Source organism: Dendropsophus ebraccatus, chromosome 6, assembly GCF_027789765.1.
Source record: "Dendropsophus ebraccatus isolate aDenEbr1 chromosome 6, aDenEbr1.pat, whole genome shotgun sequence".
Taxonomy (NCBI): domain Eukaryota; kingdom Metazoa; phylum Chordata; class Amphibia; order Anura; family Hylidae; genus Dendropsophus; species Dendropsophus ebraccatus.
This window is the reverse complement of record NC_091459.1, coordinates 19,334,858-19,362,465: the sequence shown is the minus strand read 5'-3', so window position 1 is coordinate 19,362,465 and position 27,608 is coordinate 19,334,858. Positions and strand designations below refer to the sequence as shown.

At 43.9% G+C, this 27,608-nt stretch overlaps 1 protein-coding gene across 5 annotated transcripts in view; it reads right to left on the bottom strand.

Moving 5' to 3' along the window:
• The window catches only part of FAM135A (family with sequence similarity 135 member A), a 124,847-nt gene that overhangs the window by 15,024 nt on the left and 82,215 nt on the right, over nucleotides 1-27,608 (bottom strand). For 4 of the 5 annotated variants that reach the window (XM_069974592.1, XM_069974589.1, XM_069974591.1 and 1 more), the window contains exons 4-13: nucleotides 24,887-24,966; nucleotides 19,488-19,627; nucleotides 19,336-19,406; nucleotides 15,318-15,491; nucleotides 12,723-12,849; nucleotides 11,629-11,782; nucleotides 8,634-8,711; nucleotides 2,409-2,458; nucleotides 2,058-2,213; nucleotides 935-1,008 (exon numbers count right to left, since the gene is read on the bottom strand). In XM_069974592.1, the coding sequence (XP_069830693.1) occupies nucleotides 935-1,008; nucleotides 2,058-2,213; nucleotides 2,409-2,458; nucleotides 8,634-8,711; nucleotides 11,629-11,782; nucleotides 12,723-12,849; nucleotides 15,318-15,491; nucleotides 19,336-19,406; nucleotides 19,488-19,627; nucleotides 24,887-24,966 (1,104 nt within the window). The remainder of the gene's footprint in view (nucleotides 1-934; nucleotides 1,009-2,057; nucleotides 2,214-2,408; nucleotides 2,459-8,633; nucleotides 8,712-11,628; nucleotides 11,783-12,722; nucleotides 12,850-15,317; nucleotides 15,492-19,335; nucleotides 19,407-19,487; nucleotides 19,628-24,886; nucleotides 24,967-27,608) is intronic. The other variant, XM_069974593.1, reaches the window with a different exon arrangement.

Genomic DNA, 27,608 nt, shown 5'->3' with positions numbered 1-27,608 from the left:
GTATGCACATGACTAGTTCAGTGTTGGTGCCGTACGAACATGACTAGTTCTGTGGTGGTGCCGTACGCACATGACTAGCTCTGTGGTGTTGCTGTATGCACATGACTAGTTCTGTGGTGGTGCCGTATGCACATGACTAGCTCTGTGGTGGTGCCGTATGCACATGACTAGCTCTGTGGTGGCGCTGTATGCACATGACTAGTTCAGTGTTGGTGCCATACGCACATGACTAGTTCTGTGGTGGTGCCGTACGCACATGACTAGCTCTGTGGTGGTGCCGTACGCACATGACTAGCTCTGTGGTGGTGCCGTACGCACATGACTAGCTCTGTGGTGGTGCCGTATGCACATGACTAGTTCTGTGGTGGTGCCGTATGCACATGACTAGTTCTGTGGTGGTGCCGTATGCACATGACTAGTTCTGTGGTGGTTCTGTATGCACATGACCAGCTCTGTGGTGGTGCTGTATGCACATGACTAGCTCTGTGGTGGTGCCGTACGCACATGACTAGCTCTGTGGTGGTGCCGTACGCACATGACTAGCTCTGTGGTGGTGCACTACGTACATGACTAGTTCTGTGGTGGTGCAGTACGTACATGACTAGTTAAACCTCATATTCTGCACTTCTACGGTCTATCCTGCTTTCAGACCAACATGATAACATAACCTTCATCTAATGTGCGAGTATAGCTAATGGCTTTATGCCTAAAAGTTTAAGGACATGTTCTCTTTAAGATTTCCACACCACAAAATGACCATCCTTTACAGAACGTGTGGGGTTATGTGTGAGCCCAGCCTAAGCACAGTGCCAATATTTCAGATGTGATTAATCATCCTAATATCCATCTACAGGTCCTGAATATTCATGGCTGAGAGAATTCCAAGCTGATAAGACGTCCTGCGAGCTATGACATGCGTAGTGTGCATACTTACTGCAATTCCTGGTATGCCAGGGCTGCTTGTCTAGGATGCTCCAGGCAAAAGAAAGCTTCTGCAAATCTACGGACCTGACAGAGAGACGAGGAGACAAGTAGTGAAAAAGCTGGCAGCGGTTCAAGCTTACCTCCAATTACCTTAATTTTTTTCTTGTTTTCTTCATCTCCACATTCTGAAAGCCCTTATTTATTTCATTTAAATTTAAGTAGATATAAACAAATCTGCCTACATTGACTCTGTCAGTAGGTTTACGCTGTCCTCTCAGGGTAGCATAAACTAGTGACAGAGAAGCTGAACAGAATGATGTATCACTTACATTGTTCTGTGCAGCTGATCCAGAGATCTCCTCCTGAATAACATGGACAATAAGTAGTCCTCACCATTATGTGCATGAGCCTAGTAGTCCTGGATATTCATGAGAAGCAGAAAACTCCGCCCACCGGCTGCTGATTGGCAGTTATCAATCCATGCTGTGTATAGGCAGTCAACTGTCAATCAGCAGGTGAAGAGCGGGGGGAGGGGTGTGGTAAGAATCCTATTCTCCTGCACATTAGGAGAACGGGTGTCAGCTATTACAGCTGACGCTCATTGTGGAGCACCTGAGCTGATAACACTATGGTTTGGTGCAGGGACTGTTTAGGAATGATGGGAATGGTAGTTTTGCAACAGCTGGAGGGCCGAAGGTTCCCAATACCTGCCTCTAGGTCCTGCATGCTTACTGGGTTTTTTTATTTGTTTTTTTAAAGTTGCATGTTGGGAAACTAGATTATTATTACTACTACTACTACTACTTATTACAACTAGATTATTCAAAGGAGGTTGACATGAAAGGAGCTTGGGAAAGGTGTACAGTATGGGGGGAGATTTATCCAACATGGTGTAAAGTGAAACTGGCTCAGTTGTCCCTAGCAACCAATCAGATTCCACCTCACAGACTCTTTGGAAAATGAAAAGTGGAATCTGATTGGTTGCTAGGGGCAACTGAGCCAGTTTTACTTTACACCATGTTTGATAAATCTCGCCCTTATGTTTCCATCATATAGATCATACACTGCTATACATTCATTGCCCAACACTGTACCAACACGAGGCATAATAAAACAATACGTTAGCTGCTCACTCTTAGCGTGTGGTGTTCCTGGGCAACAATGCTTGTGATTTCATCTTGCAAAACGATGACTTCAAGAAACTGTCCCCAAAGCGCCATCAGCAGTGAACAAAGCTGCGCAAGGTTCATGTTGATCAGTTCTGCCAGTTCATCAGGATTATCGATTTTCTAAAAAAAAAAAAAATTTTTATAAAATTATTATTGGGATGGGTTCACTACTACAGAGGGAAGGATAGCCCACAGCTCTGATGATATTAGATGTATGTCCAGTGATCTAAGCAGGAAGACTATATAGTAGCGTCCTATGCATGAAATACAAGAAGCCTTCACCTATGGAGCAGCCGCCTATGCCTATAGACATACCTTAACATCTTCACACAGTTCTGCAAGGCGGGCATCCACATCGATTTTTTCTGAAGAAATAAAATTTACTGTGTGAAATCTCATGAATCGAGTTAAACATATAACATATAGTATCAACTGTATAAACATTAAAGCAGGTATGATGTAACACACTTCTATTTAAAAATCTTCAGTCTTCCAGTACTTATCAGCTGCTATATGTCCTGCAGGAAGTGGTGTATTCTTTACAGTCAGGAAGTGTTCAGAGCAGTAGCAAATCCCCATAGAAAACCTCTACTGCTCTGGTCACAGAAGTGGCAGCAAAGAGCACTGTGTCAGACTGAAAAGAATACATCACTTCCTGCAGGACATACAGCAGCCGATAAGTATGGGAAGATTTGAGATATTTTTTTTTTTTAAGTAAATTACAAATCTATATAAATTTCTGACACCAGCTGATTTGTAATTGGTTTCGCCGGATAACCCCTTTAATAAGAGCTCTAATACAGCAAATAACGTGAAATTGTCCAAAAGCAAGTTAAAACCATATGATATAAGCAAATGATGAGCATGTTTTTACTTCAAAATGCATAAAATTCAGATTTTCTTATTTTAACTGTTACTTCTTTTTGGGGGAAGACATCAAGGACAGCTGCTCTGCAGCACAGGAAGCAAATTATAGCTTGAAATTGGATGCAAACTATTTCTACGGGTAGCAATTAGAGTCCAAATATTCTGATAGACCAAAAGCCGCAACAAAATTAAATGAAATTTTTTTTTAAGTGTCAACAGTTTGCGTGATTGGGGCCTCACTGCACAAAAACATTTAAAGGGAATCTTCAAGCTGCAATTCATGTTCCAAACTGCTGACACTATTAACCCCTTAAGGTCAAAGCCAATTTTCGTTTTTGCACTTTTGCTTTTTCCACTTTATGTTTAAAAGTCCACAGCGCTTGCATTTTTTCACCTAGAGACGTATATGAGCGCTTATTTTTTGCGAAACCAATTGTACTTTGCAATGACAGGCATTATTTTTCCATAAGATATGCTGCGAAACCGGGAAAAAATCATTTGCGCTGTCAAATTGAACAAAAAAAAAAAAAGGAATTTGTTTTGATTACGGGGAGTTTTGCATTTACGCCGTTCGCCCAATGGTAAAACTGACTTGTTATTCATGTTCCTCAAGTCGTTACGATTACTATGATATATAACATGTATAACTTTTATATTATCTGATGGCTTGTAAAAAATTCAAACCATTGTTAACAAATATATGTTTCTTCGCTCTATTCCCAGGCTTATAGCGCTTTTATCCTTTGGTCTATGGGGCTATGTGAGGTGTCATTTTTTGCGCCATGATGCGTTCTTTCTATCGGTACCTTGATTGCGCATATACGACTTTTTGATCACCTATTACATTTTTTCTGGATTTGATGCGACCAAAAATGTGCAATTTTGCACTTTGGAATTTTTTTGCGCTTACGCCGTTTACCGTGCGAGATCAGTAATGTGATTAATCAATAGTTTGGGCGATTACGCGCGCGGCGATACCAAACATGTTTGTTTATTTGTTTATTTATATTTATAAAATGGGAAAAGGTGGGTGATTTGGACCTTTAATGGGGGAGGGGATTTTTTTATTAATAAAAAAACATTTTTACTTTTATTTTTACTGTAACTAGAAGTCCCCCTGGGGGACTTGTATATAGACAGCACTGATCTCTCATAGAGATCAATGCTGTGTATATACACAGCAAAGATCGATCAGATCGGTCATAGATTGCTATGGCCTGCTGCAGGCCATAGCAATCTATTGCCGAGCCGGGATCAGCGTCATACCGACAGGTCTGACAGCTGCACTTAAAGGCTTAATTAGCCGGCGTGGCAACGGGACCCGCACCGGCTAATAGAGGCACTGCCCGGCTGCACATGTCATCCGGGATCAGCGCCGTTCAGAGCGGGGTCCCGGCGGAACCCCGCTCTGAACACCCCCCGCGGCACCATGACGTATCAGATACGTCATGGGTCGCTAAGGGGTTAAATAGCTGTTAGGGCAAGGAGACACATGGTACCTGTATTATATCAATCTGTGCTTCCAGAACATAGAAAAATGTTTTTATTCTCTGGTACTAGGAGTCAAAGGGACATTTCTAAGCTTCTGAACAGCTGCAAATTGGAATAATCCTCCTTTGCTTGATTGACACCTGGAAGCTGAGTTCCCAGCAGGATCAGGTATGGAAAGGGGGAGTGAGGGGCCTATTCCACGGAGCGATAATCGGCCCGATTCGGCCGATTATCGCTCCATGTAATAGAGACAATGATCAGCCGATGATCGTGTAATCGGCTGATCGTTCATTTAGGGTCAAACCTAAAATTATCGGGGACCGACTGCGCATGTGCGGCGGGCGACTGACAATTCCACAAGCACCATACTTTACCTAAACATGTTGCAGGGCTTCTCCTGCGCTCCTCTTCCTCCCAGTACCGCGTGCAGCAGCATCTTCGGTGCAGCCTGTCTTAGCTGACAGACCGCTCAGCCAATCACTGGACAGGACCGCCGCAGCCAGTGATTAGCTGAGCGGTCTGTCAGCTCAGACAGGCCGCACCGAAGCTGCTGCTGCTGCACGCGGAACCGGGAGGCAGAAGGAGGAGCGCAGGAGAAGACCTGCAACATGTGTAGGTAATGTATGGTGTTTAAACAAGGGATGCAAGGACATCGGTAACGATGTCCCTGCAGCCCTCGCTAAATGAATATCAGGCCGTGGAATAGGCCCAGTAAACAAGCGCCGATCTAGCAGGCATTACATTATTGATTGGGCCCCCATCGGCCCGTGGAATAGGATCCTAACTGACAGAGAGTGAGCCACTGGCTCTACTCTCTGCCACTCACTCTTGTGGCCAGAGGCAGCATCATGCTGCTGGGTGACGTGCTTGCAGGGTGGGGAAAGGAAGAGGACAATACGGTCAGCTGGCTTGAAGGCAGGTGAGTATCTGTTTTTTTTGTGTGTGGGGGGGGGGAAGCTTACCACAGGGGGGATTAAATACAGGGTATATATACATGACGAGTGTTATTTTACTGAGGGGGATTTCCTACTGGGTTTGTGAGATTACCTACAGGACCTATATAGGGAATGCCTAAAGAGGAGGGGTGATTGCCTATAGGGAGCATCACCTACAGGGGGATCTGCTATAGGGTGGGGTTGTAGCCTACAGGGAAACCAACTACCAGAGGAAATAGCTAAATGAGGGATACTACCTACTGTGGGTGGGCGGTGGCGATGGGTTGCTACCATTATACCTAACCACTATATAACAGTACAGAAATACTTAACTACTATATGGGGGCACAGAGAGGCCCAGCAACCATGTGGAAAAAGAGGAACCAAACCACTATTTGGGGATAACTACAATATGGATGCACAGAGAAGCCTATGCTATTCAGCTGCAGACACAAAAAAGATATACAGTATACGGAGACACAGAGTACACCTATATTATATGGGGGCACAGAGTGGCCTAACTACTATTTGGAGGTACATATTGGGCCCAACTGCTTACATGGGACACAGAAAGGGGCAGGGTTTCTGTGTGAAGCAATACTCATGGGGAGTTTGTATAGAGATGAGGATAATGGTGGAGCGAAGAGCCTAAAATGTTTGTCTGGTATATCCTGTGGAGACGAGTCATGGTCGGAGAAGTCTTCATGATGGGCTTATTATAAAATAATCCTGATAGCTTGCAGTTTCCCTTCTCACCGATGGGGCTAAAACTAAGCTGAGACTTCCTGTTCTGTCTGTGGTGATAAGAGGAGGCTGCTGTAAAGTGATCTGTACAGCGTCATGTGACACCAGTAGGTAGATAGCATCAATAGTTTGGGGAACTTCCTGTGGGAAATTACCTTTATGTATAAAAGTTTTTACTCAGACTCAAAAGTGTGGTTTGCTATGCTTTTGAACCTGAGTAAGAACTTGTATACATGTGGGAAGTTACAAAAACTTGGGCCTCAGTCACACGTTCAGTGTTTTTTCTGACCCGCAATTTAATCCGTTATTTTTTATCTGTCATTATATCAGTGTCTATTTCCGTATCCGTAATAAAATGTGCACTGCTAATTTAAATACGGTTGAACGTTTGCAGCCATGTTCTTTCCAGACAACACACATGTGAAACGGCGACTCTATTCACAACAATACGATCAAATAATACGAGTGACCCCATCTGACGTCCATTTTTCATTTAACTCTAATATAATGTTATAATGTTAATGCGCAGACAAAAATAAAGTATGGCCTAGGCATTGTTGACAGAGAGCTCTAGAAGCCTTTTTTAGGTGTCAGAGCAGTCTAGCGGCAGCTTACCCCTCCCCATAGGGAACATATAAACATTTGGAAGTGCCAACTATCACTTGGACTGGTATGACAGGAGACATAACTGTTGGCCAATCGTTATTAAAGGCATGTAGGCACCTTAAAGGAAACCAACCACTTTCCTGAGGGAATGTGACTTGGTCCCAGAACCTTATAGGCGACAGTCTGCGGCAGGGCGGAGGTTTTTTTTTTTTTTTTTTTAAATCCATGTTAAAGGGGAACTCCGGATAAGAAAAACTTATTTTCTATTAAAAGTACACTAAAAGTTATATAGATGTGTCTATACAATGTATTACTGTATCTGTGCAGTTCTGCCACACTGGTAGCTGATAGAAATCCAGGAAGTGAAAAAAATGGCCCCTGTGCCAATTCACATTGTCTCCTGCTCCTTCCACTATCGCCAAATGCTTCTATAAATATTCCATGCCTCTGTCTCACATTGTGTGTGTTTGCTGAGCACAGGCTGATGATGCAGACAGGGGGCAGGGCGTGATGTCACAGGAGGCTTGGCTGGATCCCCCAATCCCCTGAGTGACCCACCATCTCTGACTGGCTAGAAGCAGCTGCAGCACTAATTTTACTGATTATGATGGGTGGGGGACTGTTGATCAGCTGAGGGAAAGCACTGCATTCTGGGAACTGATCAACCAGGAAAAACAAACACAAAACAGAACAACCCCCCCCCCCCCCCCAAAAAAAAAAACAAATAGATTTTTGGCAGTTTCATAACTGGGATAGACAGGTAAGTAATGCTATATGCCTCTGCAATAGTTTCATTTTTTTTAACATCTAACTGGAGTTCCCCTTTAAGCGATTGGCCCCAGCTCCCAGTAACTAGACATGAGGACGGAGCCGCAGCAACATGTAGTCATGCTGCCTCCACCCTCCCTGACACTCACGCTTGATAGGCCGTCTGAGTGCTGAGAACCTAATGCAAAGGCCAGTGCACAGGCTACCGATCAAGTGTGAGTGGCTGAGAAGAGGGCGGAGGCACCATGACTACATGTCGCTGCGGCTCCGTCCTCATGTCTAGTTACCAGGAGTAAGTAAATATGGATTTATTAGACTGCCGTCCAACCAGAGACTACTGGGCACAATGTTGGACAGCCGTAGGAGCCCTTGAACACAGTAGAAGGAATGGGAAAGATGGTCCTTCTGACAGGAAGTAGTTAAAGAAGCTTAACACTATACAGAGGATAACATAATAAATCATATAAATTGAATATATTTCATATACACACTATGGAGGAGATTTATCAAACATGGTGTAAAGTAAAACTGGCTCAGTTGCCCCTAGCAACCAATCAGATTCCACCTTTCATTTTCTAAAGAGTCTGTGAGGAATGAAAGGTGGAATCTGATTGGTTGCTAGGGGCAACTGAGCCAGTTTCACTTTACACCATGTTTAATAAATATTATATATATATATATATATATATATATATATATATATATATATATATATATATTTCTCTTCCATTAAGTCATACATTTCAGTACATCCACAACCATGGCTGTCAACAAAGTGGGAACCCTATTTGCTTTCTCTCTTCCTATAGAAACAGTATAATGTTGCAGCGATTAGGCCCCATTCACATCACATTTTCGGGGTATTTCCCAGGGCGTGGTAGGCTATACTTTTAAACCCCATAAAAGAAATAGTTCAGAAAACATTCCTGCATGTAGTTAATAGTCATACTAGTCGATGGCTGCACTGTGGAATACATCAGAATATCGTTTTTTTGCCAGTATCCTGCAAAATACCCCCCAAAAAACAAATGGTACACCAAGGGCTACTGTAAAGCCAGAAACAAGAAAACACGTATGCAGTTACAATGTGTTACAGATCCATCATACATCACTGTCCTTTTCAACATACCCGGAGCGTCGTCTCTTGTGGGCCACGGATATTTTCTTCTGAGAAGACGTTCATATAGGACCTGCATGCGGGGCTTGGCTGATTGTAAGGATGGCACACATATGTACTAATTACATTCCTGTCACATCTGCACTTCACTTTGTGTTAGTGAGAAGTCGGACAGCGAGTGAAGGAAAGTTACCGAGTAAAAGCACGCTAGTAGATTTAGATAGCTTTTCTATGATGTACATTGAAGGAAAAATCCCATTGAAGGGATATTTAGTAAAACTCCGACCTACATGGTTTTAGACGGTTAATGCGTGACCATGTACAACCAATGCACAGCTACACCTCTCGGCTACATCTTTTCATGTTGTATTGTGAGAAGGTTACACGACATGGAAAGACAAATGTACATCATAAATAAAGCGAGGGAAAACAGAAGGGGGAAAAAAAAGAAGAAAAACTCAAACTAAACACTAGAGGAAGAGAGGACAGAACTGTGAAAAGTCCACCCTGTGCTACACTGGCTGAGAACATGCACGTTGCCTGGCCGTGACAGTAAGAGATCTGTAGTGTTCTCACTATTGGGCATCCAACCACCAGGGTAGCATTCACAGTACTGTTAGTAATTAGTATAAATGAAGGCACCAATGTTCCCAAACCAGAGGTTATTCTCAGCTCTATCCTAAAAAATATCCAAGCAACATTATGAGATAAGCAAACGTCTACTATCAAAGTCACACAATACAATAAAAGCTACTGAAAGCAAGTATGTTACCCCCGGTGCCTACCGCGCGAGTGGCACTGCTGGATATAGATCAATAAAACATTTAGAACATCACTTATTAAAAAAAACAAAAGAAAAAAAAAAGTTTTTTTTATGTATATAGCGTCAAAGAGGCGGAGCTTATTGTTTTCCTGGACCCTAGCACCCCTACACCTCACTGTGCTGTATAAACAGTTTATGTTGCCGATTATGCATACAGCACTGTGAGGTATGGCAGTGCTAGGACCCAGTGAACCATAGGCTCCTCCTCCTTGACACTATTCACAGCCAAAATAAAAGGTGACTTTTTAATAAGAATAAAAATACAGACAAAGCCAACAAGGGTATGTTCTGGAAGCTTTTATTGATATCTATCTAGTGGTGCCACCAGCTTGGTAGGCAGTCGAGGGGTGACAGATTCACTTGAAGTACATACATGCTAGAAAGTTTGTGAACCCTACAGAATTTTCTGAATATTTGCATAAACCATTAAAACTAGTGAACAAACCCAAACATACAAATACTCACTCCCTGATCGAGCATGATACAGCATGAACTGTCACAGAAAAAAGAGCTGATAGCCACAGTGCTATTAGAATTAAGTCAGAACTATATCACCTGTGCTATGCCACTCTGTTTAAAGGGGTTATCCAGCGCTGCAAAAACATGGCCACTTTTTCCCCTCTCTTGCCTCCAGTTTGGGTGGGGTTTGTAACTCAGTTCCATTGAAGTAAATGGAGCTTAATTGCAAACCACACCTGAACTGGAGACGAGAGGGGGAAAATTGGCCATGTTTTTGTAGCGCTGGATAACCCCTTTAAAGACGGCTGTGGTTATTTAGACCTCAGTCACATCACATTTCGGGGTTCCTCCACCAGTATGTGTTAGGTTACTGTCAATAATGTATTCCCACATACTGTATACACAGGATGTACCGGCCAGACACTGTAAATTTTAATAAACCAAATGTAGTCTACTAGTGAATATGTTTCTTTTGTATGTTTTCTCAAGCATATGCTTTTACTATCGAGAAACATTCAGGAAACATTTAATATACATTTAGGAACCAGATCAAATGTAACCAATGTACCGCAGTATAAAGTTGGAATAGCTTTTTGAAAATATCCCAACATGGTGACAGAGCCCTGAAATATGAAGTGAATAGAGCCTTAGGGCCCGTTCACACAGAGTAAAATCACGGGAATTCCGCGGCAGAGCTCTCAGACACAGAATCCCTCCTGCCTTTTGTGTCAATGGGAGGGCTTGCGCACCTTCACTTCTGTGGCTCGAATTGACATGTCCATTCTTTAAGCAGAGAGCGGCTAAAGCGAAGGCGTGCGAGCCCTCCTACTGACACAAAGGGCAGGTGGGATTCCATGGCAGAGCTCTCTGTATTCAGACAGTTCCTATGTTCACATCACGCTTTCAGCCCCACATCGGGCTACACATCAGGAATCAATGAAAAAAGGATGCCGACGTACGGCCGATGGCTCCTTTGGCTTGAATAGGCAGGGCGGAGTCATTTTGTGACTACATTCTGTCCATCTGCTCGACGAATACATCTTTAGCGCAGGACTCAAAAGCGTGTCCTACTTTAGTGTTCTGCACAAAAAAAAGTATACGTCTGGCAAATAAACAGAACGTGGTCCCAAAATTACTCAGTCCTGCCCATTCAAGCCAAAGGGGCCCTCGGCCGCATGTCAGCATCCTTTTTTCCCCATTGATTCCCAAAGTGGGGCTAAAAACCTGATGTGAACATAGCCTTACGGTTTATTTTATGAACACAACTCGCTCAGCCTCCATTTATAGACATGTAGAGGCAGCTATTCTTCTCATCTTCCTGCTTCTATAGCTACAAGGGGTGTCAGAGAAATCACGGTTTTGTTCATTGGAACCCTACACCTAGCAGACACATGTTTAGGTTTGACATTTTCCTATACTATACATTTATACAGACATTCAGAAATTCCCACAAGGTTCACAGACTTCCTAGTCTCGCACTATATATTCAGAAAATAATTTTTAACAAATGACAACCTAAAGGTAACAGACTAGATGCAGTCCACGTATAAGCTAAATAGATCTAACGGTAACAATACTGCCCGAGTGAGTGAAACTACAAGGAAAGAAAGTTTGCTGATAATTTGGTGGAAAGAGACATTGATTGAAGAAATCGAAGCAGAGCAGGTAAATAAAGAAGACAGCAAAAGCTCTACATATATATGCTAGAAGCAGCAGCATACTTACCCAGCTCAAGCTTCAGGGAAGAGGGCAGCTCCTTGGTTACAGCCATGAAATAGCTGTATAATCCCTTAAATGATGACAGCAAACAGGCACAGAGTGTATAGTGAAAGTTGTAGGCATGTTGGAGGAAACATTCTTGGACCACAAAGCTGTTACCCTGAAAGATACATAGATAGATCAATACTACAAGAATTATAAAGGAGAATACAGAGACAATAGACTGGGTCAACTAGATGGACCAGTGGCTTTCTCCTTATTGTTACAGATTTCCTATTACTCTGTAACTTTAAATACAAAACTAAACCCTAAATCATATAAGACTTAAAGGGGTTACTCTGCATTAGAAAAACATGCCCACTTTCTTCCAGAGACCGCACCACTCTTGTCTCCAGTTTGGGTGCAGGTTTGGCAACTCAGTTCTATTGGAGTGAATGGAGCTTAATTGCATATTGGATTTAGAGATTTGGTCCCCAATATGATGGGGACCAAATAGCATCAAAAGCCTCTAGTTTTTTAAAGGAGAAGTTACACCAAAGTTAAAAATCTCAGGCAGCACTGACTTTCCGATTCCTGCCAGCTGCCGGTGTCCTGCAACACCTCCCGCTGGTGGACTGCCTGCTCAGCCAATCAGTGACTGGGGCGGGGCACAGCTGCAGTCAATGACTGGCCCAGCGGACAATCCCTCAGCCAGGAGGAGGAGCCTGTTACGTGATGTGTATCTGCTGGTGGGGAATGACATCCGGCGTCTGACACCAGGTGAGAGCGGAACTATGTTCCGACACCCCCCTGCCTATGATTATTAACTTTGGTGGGACTTCTCACTTTTAAGGCTCCACTGATAGAACATCTTGAACCCTAGCATACAGCAACACTTGGGACGGGGGAGGTAATACAGAAAGTAAGTGGCCAGTTTCCTCCCGTATACATGCTCGAACTTTCCCCCAGTACGAAGTTATCAAAAGACTTTTGTCCCGTCATAAAGTGATTTACAAAACTAGTAAGCTTCAATTTCTGGAAGAAAGCTAGCTGCAAGTGTACAGTCACTGCAGTCAGTGTGCTGTAAAATCTACGGGAAATAAAGCAATAAGATCTCTTACATCCGCAGACAGCTGCTTTGTGTAGTTGCTGCCAAACACTACACTTTCCAGTGTTGGGATTGCTGACTCCTTGTTCTGCGCTGGGGCATTTCTGTTCAGCCACGTGTTCTTCATTGCACGGTGAAAACTAGAGTAACCCAAAAAAAATATATATATAATAAATTACATTTATTACATTACAAAAAGCATCAAGGAACATCAAAGCAAAATAAAGGGAATAAAAATCCACAGTGGTTCTGTACCCCAGAATCAAGCATATGTCTACTTATTATTCTTGAATTATTATCCTGTTTGGTGTTTCGTAGTTTGTTTTTACTTTAATTTATATAAAAAAAAAAAGAATAAGACAGTAAGGAGCTCTTGATGGGTTAGTGTAAAAAAATTAAATAAAAAAATAAATAAAAAATTATATATATATATATATATATATATATATATATATATATATATATATATATATATATATATAATGTGAATAAAGAGCTGTGATTTACCACTTACTACTCACTACTTTCAATAGCAATAGTTGCATATATACGCACATATACAGAGATTTTTTTAACACAGCAAGATATAGCAGTGAACAGTGAACTGGCCCCCTGTGTAAAAAGTTTATTTAAGGGTACGAGTACGCCAGTCTTGACAAAGTTCCCCAGTGTGTTTGCATCTGCTACTAGCAGAGCGAGCTGGGATACCGATCATCACTATCTGTGCAGAGGCTTCCGTGCACACAGTGATGCTGACCAGCAGCTTCCCTTGTGTATTGTATATTCAAATAAGAATATACAATACATGTGAGGGTGGAAGTGTTTTGTATCCATAGTCCTGGGCGGCGTGCAGGTGTGCTGGATCAGTGCAGGGAAGCGGGGACCAGGGCTTGCACATAAGGGAGCAACACCCACTAAAGATTTTGCCTATCTTGGTAACATCTGTTACAAGGCTGTTTAGTTACTGCATGTACAATAGTAGACAACGTTAAAACGGTATGACAAGCTACGAAGCAAGAATTATTGTCCCCTTCATGAGTGAACAAACTTCACAGAGCTCTTTACATTTAGACTTCAAGAAAGCAAATTCGCACCAATCGTATTACGTGTTCTTTAAATGCACAAGTCTGTAAGCAAGCACAGATGCAAAAAATGATACATCTTGTATAGTGAGGGTATTTCTTGTATAAAGTGTGGGTATTTCTTGTATAGTGAGGGTATTTCCTGTATAGTGTGGGTATTTCTTGTATAGCGTGGGTATTTCTTGTATAGTGTGGGTATTTCTTGTATAGCGTGGGTATTTCTTGTATAGTGTGGGTATTTCTTGTATAGTGTGGGTATTTCTTGTATAGTGTGGGTATTTCCTGTATAGCGTGGGTATTTCTTGTATAGTGTGGGTATTTCTTGTATAGTGAGGGTATTTCCTGTATAGTGTGGGTATTTCCTGTATAGTGTGGGTATTTCTTGTATAGCGTGGGTATTTCTTGTATAGTGTGGGTATTTCTTGTATAAAGTGTGGGTATTTCTTGTATAGTGAGGGTATTTCTTGTATAGTGAGGGTATTTCTTGTATAGCGTGGGTATTTCTTGTATAAAGTGTGGGTATTTCTTGTATAGCGAGGGTATTTCTTGTATAGTGAGGGTATTTCTTGTATAGCGTGGGTATTTCTTGTATAAAGTGTGGGTATTTCTTGTATAGCGTGGGTATTTCCTGTATAGTGTGGGTATTTCCTGTATAGTGTGGGTATTTCCTGTATAGTGTGGGTATTTCCTGTATAGTGTGGGTATTTCTTGTATAAAGTGTGGGTATTTCTTGTATAAAGTGTGGGTATTTCTTGTATAAAGTGTGGGTATTTCTTGTATAGTGTGGGTAAGTCACATATCATGGTGAGAATTTGTATAGTAATTTTTTTAGCAGCAAAGGTCTAATAATATTCCTTGTAATCAAACCATAAACATGGCGGCTTCTTAGAGTGGTAGTCCACGGGTCGATGGGGCCTGATAAACGTGCACCGATCTGCTAGATCGGCACTCGTTTACTGGGCCTATTCCACGGCCCAATTATCGTTAAACAAGGGCTGCAGGGACATAGTTACCGATGTCCTTGCAGCCCTAGCTTAACTAGTATACATTAGCTATTCATGGTGCAGGGCTCCTCTTCTTCTGCTTCTCCCCCCGGGTCCCGCGCGCACCAGCGTTAGGGTGGCCTGTGTCAGCTGACAAGCCACTCAGCCAATCACTGGCCGGGACCGCCGCGGCCAGTGATTGGCTGAGAGGCCTGTCAGCTGACACAGGCCGTCCTGATGCTGGAGCGCGCGGGACCCGGTGAGAAGCAGAAGAGGAGGAGCCCTGCACCCTGCATAGGTAATGTATATCGTCAGTCGCCAGCCGCGCACCGCTATTCCACGTAGCGGTGCACGGTCGGCGCCCAAAAAATATAGGTCCCAACCTACATCAACGATTAGCCGATGACAACGATCTTCGGCTAATCGTTGTCTCTATTCCACGGAGCAATAATTTGCCGAATCGGGACGATTCGGCCGATTATTGCTCCGTGGAATAGGGCCCTTAGCCTTAAAGGTAACGTTTAAATAGGTCAACATATTCACCTGATGAGCGGCTGATGCAGGGCGACCAAGGACCCATGTACCACGATCGATATGACAGAGAGGTGGAAGTAATCGAACATTACATTGATGTGGTGATGAAGGCCTCTATGGAGGTTAAAGTGCAACTTTAAATTTCGACTACTAATTAGTTGCAAGGCGTTCGGGTCATTTGGTCTGGAAAAGGAAGAGAGAGAATTATCAGGTGGTTTTATGGAACACACTTCACATTTTCCATCCACTGCTGTGTCTAGCTACCATACATTGCGCAACGCTGTGCAATTTCTTCGCCTACATTAAAGCCCATTTGTATCAAAATAATAGACACAGCATCAACAGACAACAAGATAAGCGGCTTACCTTAAAAAGGCAGAACGGAGCAATTTTTTAGACGTAAACATTTACATGACTGGGTACTACCCACTGCAAAAACACTGTCCCTGGGAAAGTAATACTATAGCTAGCAAGTAAGTTATGAAATATACAAAAAAATGGGTAACACTACAGAAAAGAAAATACAGTAAATGTGGACGCCTAATTGTGGGATTAAACGGTAAATGTAATAGTGGGTTCACAGAAAAAGTGCTATACACTGTGTATACATATAAGTAAATCAGCAAAAAGGTGTTAAGCCATATACTGCAGTGTATTTACCATGTGCCCCATAGAGATACACGAGCTAAATGTAGTTTCACCTCATCAGAGCCCAAGGCTGCTGCAATCCTTTCCCCTTTGCCTTATAGTACTGCTGTACAATTCTGCTCGATCAAATCACAGTTTAGGAGGAGTAAGGGTGTTATTACACAGTCTGATAGGGGCCCGATAACAACTGAAAACGAGCGCTAGATCGGCGCTCGTTTATTGGGCCTATTACACGGCCTGATTATCGTTTAACAAGGGCTGCAGGGACATCGTTACCGATGTCCTTGCAGCCCTTGCTTAACTTTATACATTACCTATCCATGCTGCAGGGCTCCTCTTGCGGTCTTCTTCTCCCCGGGTCCCGCACGCTCCAGCTTCAGAGCGGCCTGTCTTAGCTGACAGGCTGCTCAGCCAATCACAGGCTGTGGCGGTCCCGGCCTGTGATTGGCTGAGCGGCCTGTCAGCTGAGACAGGCCGCTCTGAAGCTGGAGCGTGCGGGACCCGGTGAGAAAAAGACCGCAAGAGGAGCCCTGCAGCCTGGATAGGTTATGTATATCATCAGTTGCGCACAGATATTACACTTAGCGATGTGCGGTCAGCGCCCGACAATTATAGGTTCAAACCTACAGCAACGATCAGCCGGTTGATACAGGTTTGGACCTATAATTGTCGGGCGCCGACTGCGCATCGCTATGTGTAATATCAGTGCTCGGCCGGCGTTTGACGATATGCAAACAGAATACTTTACCTATCCATGCTCCAGGGCTGCTCCTGCACTCTGCTTCTCCCCGGGTGCCGCACGCTCCAGATTTAGAGCGGCCTGTCTCAGCTGACAGGCCGCTCAGCCAATCACAGGCCGGGACCTGAGGCCTGCAAGGACACGGCCCGACAATCGTTTAACAAGGGCTGCAAGGACATCGGTAACAATCTCTTGCAGCCCTTGTTAAATGATTATTGGGCCGTGTAATAGGTCCAGTAAACTCGTTTACAGTTGTTATCGGGCCCCCATCCACCCGTGTAATAGTACCCTAGCTCTACACTACAACAATGTGACAGATCAAAATTGAATGACACTAAGCAGCTTGCAATGTATTGGAAAACATGCAAATTGTAGAAGAACATTAAAAAAAAGCATTGCACGCCGGCCTGGCCGACGTCTTTACTAAGCTGCGCATGCGCAGTACTGTGGGTGAAGCCGCTGCTGTACTACGCCGCGCAGGCGCAGTACCGCAGTGTCTTATCCAGCTCCGCAGCTTAGTAAAGACGTCGGCCAGGCCGACGTGCAATGCCGGCCCCCCTAATAACGTCACCATGCCGCGCTTTCTACACATGCCCAGAGGGGCGTGATAACAGCGCCGGAGCCGGCCCAGGACAAACACTACTTGAAGAAGACACCCGCCCACCGTGACTACTTGAAGAAGCCATCCGCCCACCGTGACTACTTAGATGGTAATTTGCATAGAGCCCGGGAGACTGATAAACTAACTTTGCGGGCTCTATGTTCATGGGACGGAAGGGACAGGGGGATGGTTAGGAAGCGTGCTGGCTGATCTACCAGCACGTTTCCTTAGCTTTATAGCCAATTTTTGTGTGATTGGTTCCCTTTAAGAAGCAGCAGCAAGGAAGCTATGTAGTAAGTAGTCTAAACTTCACATAAAGCCCTGGGGTAATAGCTCTTAGGGTCCTATTACAGAGGCAAATGACGGCCCAATCAATCATGTAAACGAGCCCTGATCTGTTTGATCAGCACTTATTTACTGAGCCTATTACACGGCTCAATTATCATTTAGCAAGGGCTACAAGGACATATTCCAAAAAAAATAGATATCCTCAGCTCCATAAAAAGTGATACTTTATTTCAAATGCATCTTAAAAATGGTAAACGTTAAAAACACAGCTGCGTTTACCATTTTTAAGATGCATTTGAAATAAAGTATCACTTTTTATGGAGCTGAGGATATCTATTTTTTTTGGAATTTGAAACGGGTGACGACCCGCTATACTACTCATCGCGCTCCACACCTGGAGGAAGTTTTGGCACAAGCATCAAGCCGAGAGGGTGAGCTGAATCCTTTGGTTTTTTTCTACCTACAAGGACATAGTTAGCGATGTCTGTGCAGCCCTTTCCCTAAACTAAATACATTACCTCTCCAAGCCCTCAGCCTGTCTCAGCTCATAAACTGCTCAGCCAATGACTGGCCTGGACCACGGCAGCCAGTGATTGGCTGAGCGGCTTGTCAACTCAGACCGGCCGCTCTGAAGTTACAGCGGCAGAGCTGGGGAGGAAGCAAAGAACAGGAGAAGACCGGGAGCGTGGAAACGTAATGTTTAACAGTTAATTCGAACGTTAGCCATCGGCTGCACATCACTATTACAATCATCGGCGGCTGTTGATTTTAGGTACGAACCTAAAGACGCGATTGGCCGACGACACTATCATCGGACGATCGTTAGCTTTATTACACAGAGCGATAATTGTCCGAATCAGCCTGATTCGGCCGACTATCGCTCTATGTAATAGGGCCCTTACTTACAGCGTTGTCTCTTAGCCGTCTTTCCCTCTGCCTGTGCACTGAGGTTCTCGCTCTCCCATACAGATGCCTTAATTAGAACTTGATCCCTGAGCTAACTACAGAATGGGATGGAGCTTATTTTTCTGAGTGTAAGGGTCGTATTCCATGGGCCTATGGGGGCCCGATCAACAATGTAAACGAGCGCCGATCTGCTAGATCGGCGCTCGTTTACTGGGCCTTGAAGCCCAATGTCCTTGCAGCCCTTGTTTAAAAATCATGCTTTTTCTATCCAGGTTGCAGGGCTTCTCCTGCACTCCTTCTCCCCGGGTCCCGCCTGCAGCAGTAGTTTCGGAGCGGCCTGTCTGCGCTCACAGACCGCTCAGCCAATCACTGGCGGCGGCAGTCCCGGGCAGTGATTGGCTGAGCGGTCTGTCAGGTGTTTTTAAGTCATCGGGCATCGACCGCGTACCGCTATTCCACGTAGCGATGAGCGGTCAGTGCCCAATGATTTTAGGTTTGCACCTAAATAAACGATCAGCCGATGACACGATCATCGGCTCATCGTTATCTCTATTCCATGGAGCGATAATGGACCGAATCGGGTCAATTCGGCCGATTATCGCTCCGTGGAATAGGCCCCTAAGACAGTCCAGGGAGGGGTTGGAGAAGTAAGATACTAACACAAAAGAAAGCATTACTGCCTGGTAAGATATGTTACAAAGTTTCTAATATTTGCTTATTCTATGCAAAGTCTGTTGGGAACTGGCTTGGAACAGTAAAAAAAAAAAAAAATACATTTTGCAGAGTAAAACATGATGCACCTTTACAACTCTCCATTCCTGTTAACATATTATTCAGGTACTTACGAATAATCTGTGTCTGTAAAATACAGGTCAACGGAAAGTTGAAACACCAGCTCATTCAACGTCTCCTCAATCTGTGGACGGGTACATTTTGTTAGAAGAAGATTACTAAAGATCGGTACAGCTATCCAAGATGTTGTCGACGTGACTCTTACCTTCCTTTCATCCAGAAGCATCTTCACTTTGAAGTTCATCACATCATTCACTGCTACCTCCTCATTTTTGTACAAAATTTGGAAAATTTTACTGCAGATGACAGTGTCCTGCACAGACGCTGGAAAGGCCAAGTCGTCACCTTAAAGGGAACAGTGCCACAAATTATTTACAAATAAAACACGTTCAGCTCACAAGTAAAATGACGACTGGACCGGCCTAATGCCGATGAATTAAAATTTTAAATAAAAAATAAATATATAAAAATGTAATTAAAGGAGAAGTCCGGCCATTTTTAAAATCCAGCAGCCGGCGTGGGCAGGCGGGAATTTAATCAGGAGTACTAAGTTACCTCTCCCTGTACCAGCAGTTAGCAGTGGGACCGACCTCAGGACCCCCACTGGAAGGCATTTTCCTCCGAGTAGGGATGACGTCACAACTCGGGGAGGGAAGGCCTGTCCCAGCTAATGGACTGGCCGCTCAGCCAATCAGTGACCGGAGCAGCATCCCACCTCAGCCACTGACTGGCTGAGCAGCCAGTCCATCAGCAAGGTCGTAAGGTGTCAGTGCCAGAGATCCCAGAGCCTGAGGCCGGTCCCGCCACTCACCGCGGGCACTGGGGGAGGTAAGTTCGTACTCCTGATCAAATTCCCCCGAACTTGCGGGCTGCCAGAATTTAAAAATGGCCGGATTACACCTTTAATGTCTTGTATGACAGATTTCAACCTGATAAGAGGATTATTTTATATCAGTTTACAGCAGCTTTACTGTATGAAGTCAATAGAATTATGGCAAAGGAGATATAGGAAAGTTAGTTATCAGTCCAATAGTTTTTATTTGTAATTTTGCTATAAATAGTATAGATGTTCTCAACCTCTTTAAAAAGAAAAAAATGTAATACACAAAAAGGTAATTCATACAGTGTAGTGCTGATTTCACATATAGGGTGCGTTCACACGTACAGAATCTGCAGCAGATTTGATGTGGTGTTTTCTTCCCAGTCTGACACAGTGCTCTCTGCTGCCACCTCTGTCCATGTCAGGAACTGTCCAGCAGGGTTGTGGAGTAGGTGTAGAGTAAGGACCCTATTCCACCAGACGATTATCGTTCAGATTATCGTTAAATCGTTCAAATCTAATATATGGCTACACGGCAACCTCGGATTACTTTATTGCACCAATTAGCGAAAACAACTAAAAGTATGGCAAGCTCCTATTGTGTTACCCTGTGGTTGTCTAGCGTGTGATGCAGTACCCTCTATAATACAGGCCTCAGTGGTTTGCTAGGCTGTACTTACAACATTGCAAATTTGCTGCCAAGTTGCAGATCCTTATGTATTGCTATTACAGGGCGCTCCTGCATATTATGCTTTATGCTTGGCAGGCTGGGAGGCAGCAGTGCAATGAGTACAGCTACAAGGCGTTTTCTATCTCCATTTCTGTAATTCATTTATTTGAGCGTTGTTCTTATTATTTGTAATATAAACGCCTTGGGATCTGACAACGCACTGAACCGTGCCAGAATCATTCAGCATCAATAATAATCAGATGGAGCCATACCCGCTCTCACATGATGTGTAGGTCTAGTGCTTCTGGGTAATCCAAAGCTACATGTTATCTCTTGTACATATCAAGAATTGAAGCCTGGGCTGGTTATTGAGTATTATGAAATGACTTCTATGCTAGGAACACAGGATTAATTACTTATGTGGTTCAGACGCAACTCCGCAAGCTCCTGAGGCGTGGAGCATGAAACAATAAAAAAAAATATTCTACTGGGTATAGCCCCGAACATGGGGAGAAAGCCCACTGCCCTTATGAAGGAATACTTAAAGAGATTCTGTCAGTAGGTTTACGCAGTCCTCCAAGGGTAGCATGAACTAGTGACAGAGAAGCTGAACAGAATGATGTATCAATTACATTGTTCTGTGCAGCTGATCCAGAGATATCCTCCTGAATAACATGGACAATAAGTAGTCCTCTCCATTAAGTGCGTGAGCTCAGTAGTCCTGGATATTCATGAGAAGCAAAAAAACTCCGCCCACCAGCTGCTGATTGGCAGTTATCTATCCATGCTGTGTATAGGCAGTCAACTGTCCTTTAGCAGCTGGAGGGCGGGGGGAGGGGTGTGTCAAGAATCCTATTCTCCTGCATATTAGGAGAACAGCTGAACACATGTAATACACCGACCTTTTTACCATTTCTGTCACTAGTTTATGTTGCCCTCATTTAAGGCACCATAAGAACTTACAGCACTCGTCACTGAATTGTACAAAAATCATGGCGTTTATTGCAAGAAGTCCATGACAATCGTAACAGTTCAGCAGGTCAAACACCAGTGTTTCAACATGGTAACAGCTGTTTCTTGGCTATGGCAGCGCAAGTAGAGATCAAAGATGGCGTAAATGCCATCACAGTAAGGAAAGCAAAAGGAATCTCAGGGTAGAAGCAGCAGCTAAATAAGACTATGTGGACACTCTCCCCTTTCAGCTCATATTTTATGTAATAGAGAAGCGACATTGAGGATGACCAAAACGGCTACTTCAGCAAAAATATTTTTTTTCTTCCATATGAGCTAGTTTCAAAAAGTTTCATAGATTTGTAACTTACTTCTATTAAAAATCTCAAGTCTTCCAGTACTTATCAGCTTCTGTATGTCCTGCAGGAAGTGGTGTTTTCTTTTCAGTCTGACACAGTGCTCTCTGCTGCCATCTCTGTCCGAGACCAAAACCGTCCGGAATAGGAAAGGCTTTCTAAGGGGAATTGCTGCTGCTCTGGACAGTTCCTGACATGGACAGTGGTGGCAGCAGAGAGCACTGTGTCAGACTGGAAAGAATACACCACTTCCTGCAGGACATACAGCAGCTGATAAGTATGGGAAGATGTGAGATTTTTAAATAGAAGTAAATTACAAATCTATATTACTTTCTGAAACCAGTTGATTTAAAAAAAAAAAAAAAAAAAAAAGATTTTCGACGGAGTACCCCTTTTAAGAGGAATAGAAGCCAACATAAAAGCTGCTGTATTAGCAAAGGCTGGCGACTGGAAAATCTGCTACACCAGATCATTATTAGACTGGTAGGGATCCTCAAAGTAAGTGGAAGGATCAACACCTCATGTGTACTTTAATACATGACTGCTTGAAACATAGGTTAGTCCAGTCAGTATTCTTGTGCCCTGTCTACAGACTGGTTGCCATTCCACATAGACCAGACTAGGAAATACTAAAAGGGGCTGACTAGATGGACCAGGTGGTCCTTTTCTGCTGACAGTCTTCTATGTTTTTGTGTTTCTATACTCTGCTCCAGGCTTATGTTATTCAGTGTGCGAAACAAGGACTCTCTAAAAGGTCAAAAATGCTACAATAAATTAGGCCCACTAACTATTATTACTGTAGTCCTATGAGTTACCTTCACTTTAATTTTTTTCTACTTTCTCATTTGGCCTTAAAGGGGTTATCCAGCCCTACATAAACATGGCCACTTTCTACTAGAGACAGCATCACTTTTGTCTCCAGTTTAGATGGGGTTTGTAACTCAGTTCCATTAAAGTGAATGGAGCTTAATTGCAAACCATACCTTACCTGGAGACAAGAGTGGTGCTGTCTCTGGAAGAAAGCGGAAAAAAAAAGGAAAAAATATTGGCAGCACCTCTATGCCTCTGTTCACACTGCAGGTTGCACGCTGCTTGTGTTTTATTAATGCCCCTCTGCCATTTTGTCTCAAACCCCCTCCTAATAGTCTGTAAGCTGATGCATGCGAACAGGGCCCTCACTCCTCATGTATGGCTGATAATTATATGTATATATCTGTAATGTCTGTTTTATGTCTATGTATGTACCCCCAGAATTGTAAAGTGCTGCGGAATCTGACGGTGCTATATAAATAAAAAATTATTATTAAAATTATTGTATTGTCCCCCAAAAGTTATACAAATCACCAATATACACTTATTACGGGAAATGCACATAAAGTGCATTTTTCCCTGCACTTACTACTGCATCAAGGCTTCACTTCCTGGATAACATGGTGATGTCACTTCCTGGATAACATGGTGATGTCACTTCCTGGATAACATGGTGATGTCACTTCCCGACTCCCAGAGCTGTGTGGGCTGTGGCTGCTGGAGAGGATGATGGCAGGGGGACACTGAGGGACACAGGACACTGGGGGGACACTGAGCATCCCCCTGCCATCATCCTCTCCAGCAACCACAGCCCGCACAGCTCTGGGAGTCAGGTCGTGACATAACCATTTTATCCAGAAAGTGACATCACCATTTTATCCAGGAAGTGACATCACCATTTTATCCAGGAAGTGACATCACCATGTTATCCAGGAAGTGAAGTCTTGATGCAGTAGTAAGTGCAGGGAAAAAAAGCACTTTATAAGCATTTCCCATAATAAGTGTATATTGGTGATTTGTATACCGTTTGGGGGGCAATACAATACTTCAATAAAATTTTTCGCCAACGATCCAAATGATCTCTTTTTATAGCACCCTTGGGACGTGGATGGAATGCAAGCCAAAAGGAGGTAGCCACACCCCCCACATTTACAAGCAGCGTGCAACCTGCAGTGTGAACAGAGTCATAGATGTGCTGCCAATTTTTTCTGTTGAATGTGGGGTGTGGCTACCTCCTGTTGGCTTGCACTCCATCCATGTCCCAAGGTTGCTATAAAAAGAGATCATTTGGCTCCTATCTGCCCAGTTGTAGGCTTATTCAGCCCAGGAGAGGCCATTGCTAGTGTGAAAATGCTAGAGTAGGGATCATGTCACTGAGGACGCCTTAACGTGGCGACATGGTACACTCTGTTTGATCAAATAGTTTGCTAAGATCCTCATTTTTAAATACCTACAGAGCAGGTGTTTACTGTGTGTACACTGGGAGGAGTATATACAGTAAGATCTTGCACCTCTAGGTTGCTGTTACACTTTTTGTTTTTGTTTTTCTCGAAGAAAGTGGCCATATTGTTGTAGCGCTGGATAACCCCTTTAATGGTGCGTTTACACCTACAGGATCTGCAGCAGATTTCATTTAAATAACTGAACACAGCATCAAATCTGCTGCAGATCCTGTAGGTGTGAACACACCCTTATACAGAGTTTAACACAAGATAGGGCATAAATGTGATATCATAGGGGTTCAGTGATTGGTTTAGCAACTCTCCCATGCATGTGACTGTTCTATTTATGGTGTAAGGAACTGCCGGACATGGCCGAATACATTGTTCGAATACCTTTGGCAGCTCCAAAGACAAGGAATGGAGTGGTAGAACACATGCCTAAGTCACCACTTAGACACACCATGAGAACTCTATGTGATCCGTATTTTTGCGGATGCGATGAGCAAAAAAAAATAAAGTCACTAGGAGTCACTAGGATATAGGACATGTACATACCTGTGACACGCAGGAGACTGGCTTCTATTCTGTGTGGAATTCGTGGTGGAATTTTCATAGACGTTCGGAGCTGGTAAAATCTAAAGACGGACAAGAAAAATTGGTAATAGACTATATGCCGCACTATACAAATAGTTCTCCTTCTCCGGTCAGTTCAATATACTCTGATCAATCACAAGGCAATGGGTTTAAAGTGTTTTTGCCTAAAATTACAAGTTACCATTATAAATATCAGAAAGTCTGAACAGGTATTTCGATAGGAGAGGAAGAGTCTGGTATGGTGTAATAATCAACATTCAAATACTAAAGGAGTATTCCAGCCACCACCATTAAAGGGAACCAATCAGGCAAAAAAATCACCCTAATGATAAGGAAACGTGCTGGCACATCACCCAGCATGCTTCCCAAACATCCCCCTGTACCCTCCTTGCCCCCCTGTATTAGACCATATTCTTACTTTTATGATGTCCCACGCTGTATGTAAATGCTGGGCAAGTAGTCACGGTGGGCGGTCCTGGGCGCATCTAGTCACGGTCCTGGGTGGTGGAATAGCTGTAATCACGCCCAGAGGGGCGAGATTGAAAGACCTGCATTCTGCCACCCGGGGCCTGCGTTACACGTCGGCGGCGCGGTCTTTAGCATGCACATGCGATGTACGGCGGGAGAAGATTCTGACGCACTGCGCATGCGCGGCATCCTGAAGACATCGGCACGCCGCTGCCGTGTAACGCAGGCCCCGGGTGACATCGGCAGAACGCAGGTCTTTCAATCACGCCCCTCTGGGTGTGATTACAGCTACTCCACCGCCCAGGACAGTGACTAGATGCGCTCAGGACCGCCCACCGTGACTACTTGGCCGGCATTTACATACAGCTCGGGACATCATAAAAGTAAGAATACGGTCTAATAGAGGGGGCAAGGAGGGTACAGGGGGATGTTTGGGCCTCAGTGTCCCTCTGCCATCATCCTCTCCAGCAGCCACAGCCCGCACAGCTCTGGGAGTCGGGTTGTGACATCACCATGTTATCCAGGAAGTGACATCACCATGTTATCCAGGAAGTGAAGCCTTGATGCAGTAGTAAGTGCAGGAAAAAGCACTTTATAAGCATTTCCCGTAGTAGGTGTATATTGGTCATCTGTATAACTTTTGGGGGGCAATTCAATACTTTCATAAAAATTTTCGCCATACTTCTCCTTTAAACATGACTTTGGGTCCTATTACACGGCCTGATAATAAACAGTAAAGGAGCGCTGATCTGCTAGATCGGCGCTAGTTTACTGAGCTATTACACAGGCCAGTTATCGAGCAACAAGGGCTGCATGGACATTGTTTATGATGTCCGTGCAGCACTTGCATTTAGTGTAAAATAAATATTACCTCACATTCCCGGGCATCCTCAGAGGCCTTCTACGGTGTCTGCCACTCTGCTTCGGTTTTTGCAGTAACAGGCCGACGGCCACTCAATCACTGACCGACACAGGCCACAGCCAGTGATTGGCTGAGCAGCCTGTTTTAGCCGGAGATTGGCTGAGCGCCCACGACCTGCCACTGCAAAGACTGGAGCAGAAGCAGAGCTTAACACAGTGCAGAAGGCCTCAGAGGACTCCCGGGAACGTGGTAAGGGGGGTGTATTTATTATTTTAGACCATAATCATCAGCCCATGATTTAAGGTCTAAACCACAAGAAACGATCAGCTGATGATCGTTTCATCGTCCAATCGTTCTCTTTAGCATACAGAGCGATAATCGACCCGATCTAGCAAAGAGGCCTCTAAGATTAGATAAGTGTCACTGTTGTTTGAAATTTTTTTGCAGAAATCAATAGTACAGGCAATTTTAAGAAACGTTGTAATTGGGTTTATTAGCCGAAAAATGCATTTTTATCATGAAAAAGCAGTTTGCAGCTCTCCCCCCGTCTTCATGGTTCTCTATAGAGAGGGGAGGGGGGAAGGGAGATGAGGCACCAAAACAGGAAACCAAATAGTTAATTTACAGCTACATCACCGGGCTATCTCCTCTGAAGTCAGCACTGACCTCTCTGACCTCTGAATATCGGCTTTCACACAGTTCCCACTGTGTAATCCTTTGTTCTCTGCTGGCGACTAACTCCCCCCTCCCCTCTCCATAGGTTACACAGGGCTCGACTAATGTAAAAGAATGGAGATTTCCTGATAATGAGCAGTGGATGGGAGAGAGAGGAGGGGGGGACCTGGGGAAAGTCTTTTTGAATGCAGATAATGGCATATTTGCCTAATTAACCCAATTACAAAGTTTCTTAAAATCGCCTGGACTATTGATTTCTGCAAAAAAAAAAAACAAACAAACAAACGACAGTGACACCTTAGCTGAAGGGGTAGTGTGCTTCCTTGAGGAGACTGCCATGTTGACATGAAGAAAGCTACCTCCAATAGGTGACAAAGTGGTACAAGCCTTTTCTCCTTCTGAATCACTGCATGGCATAGAAGTCTTCATGCAGCATTCTCAAATAGGTACATTACTCTTAAGGTCCTATTACACAAAGCGATTATCAGCCGTATTTGGCCGATTATCGGCCATTACGGCCAATATTCGCTTGTGTGTAATAAAAGGCAACAATCAGCTCACATGCACAATGTCAGCTGATCGTTGTCTTTCAACATGATAGCAACAATCTGCTGCTGTCGCTCCGTGTGATAAGAGCAGCATCAGCAGACCACCGCTATCTCCTATGGGCTCCCAGAA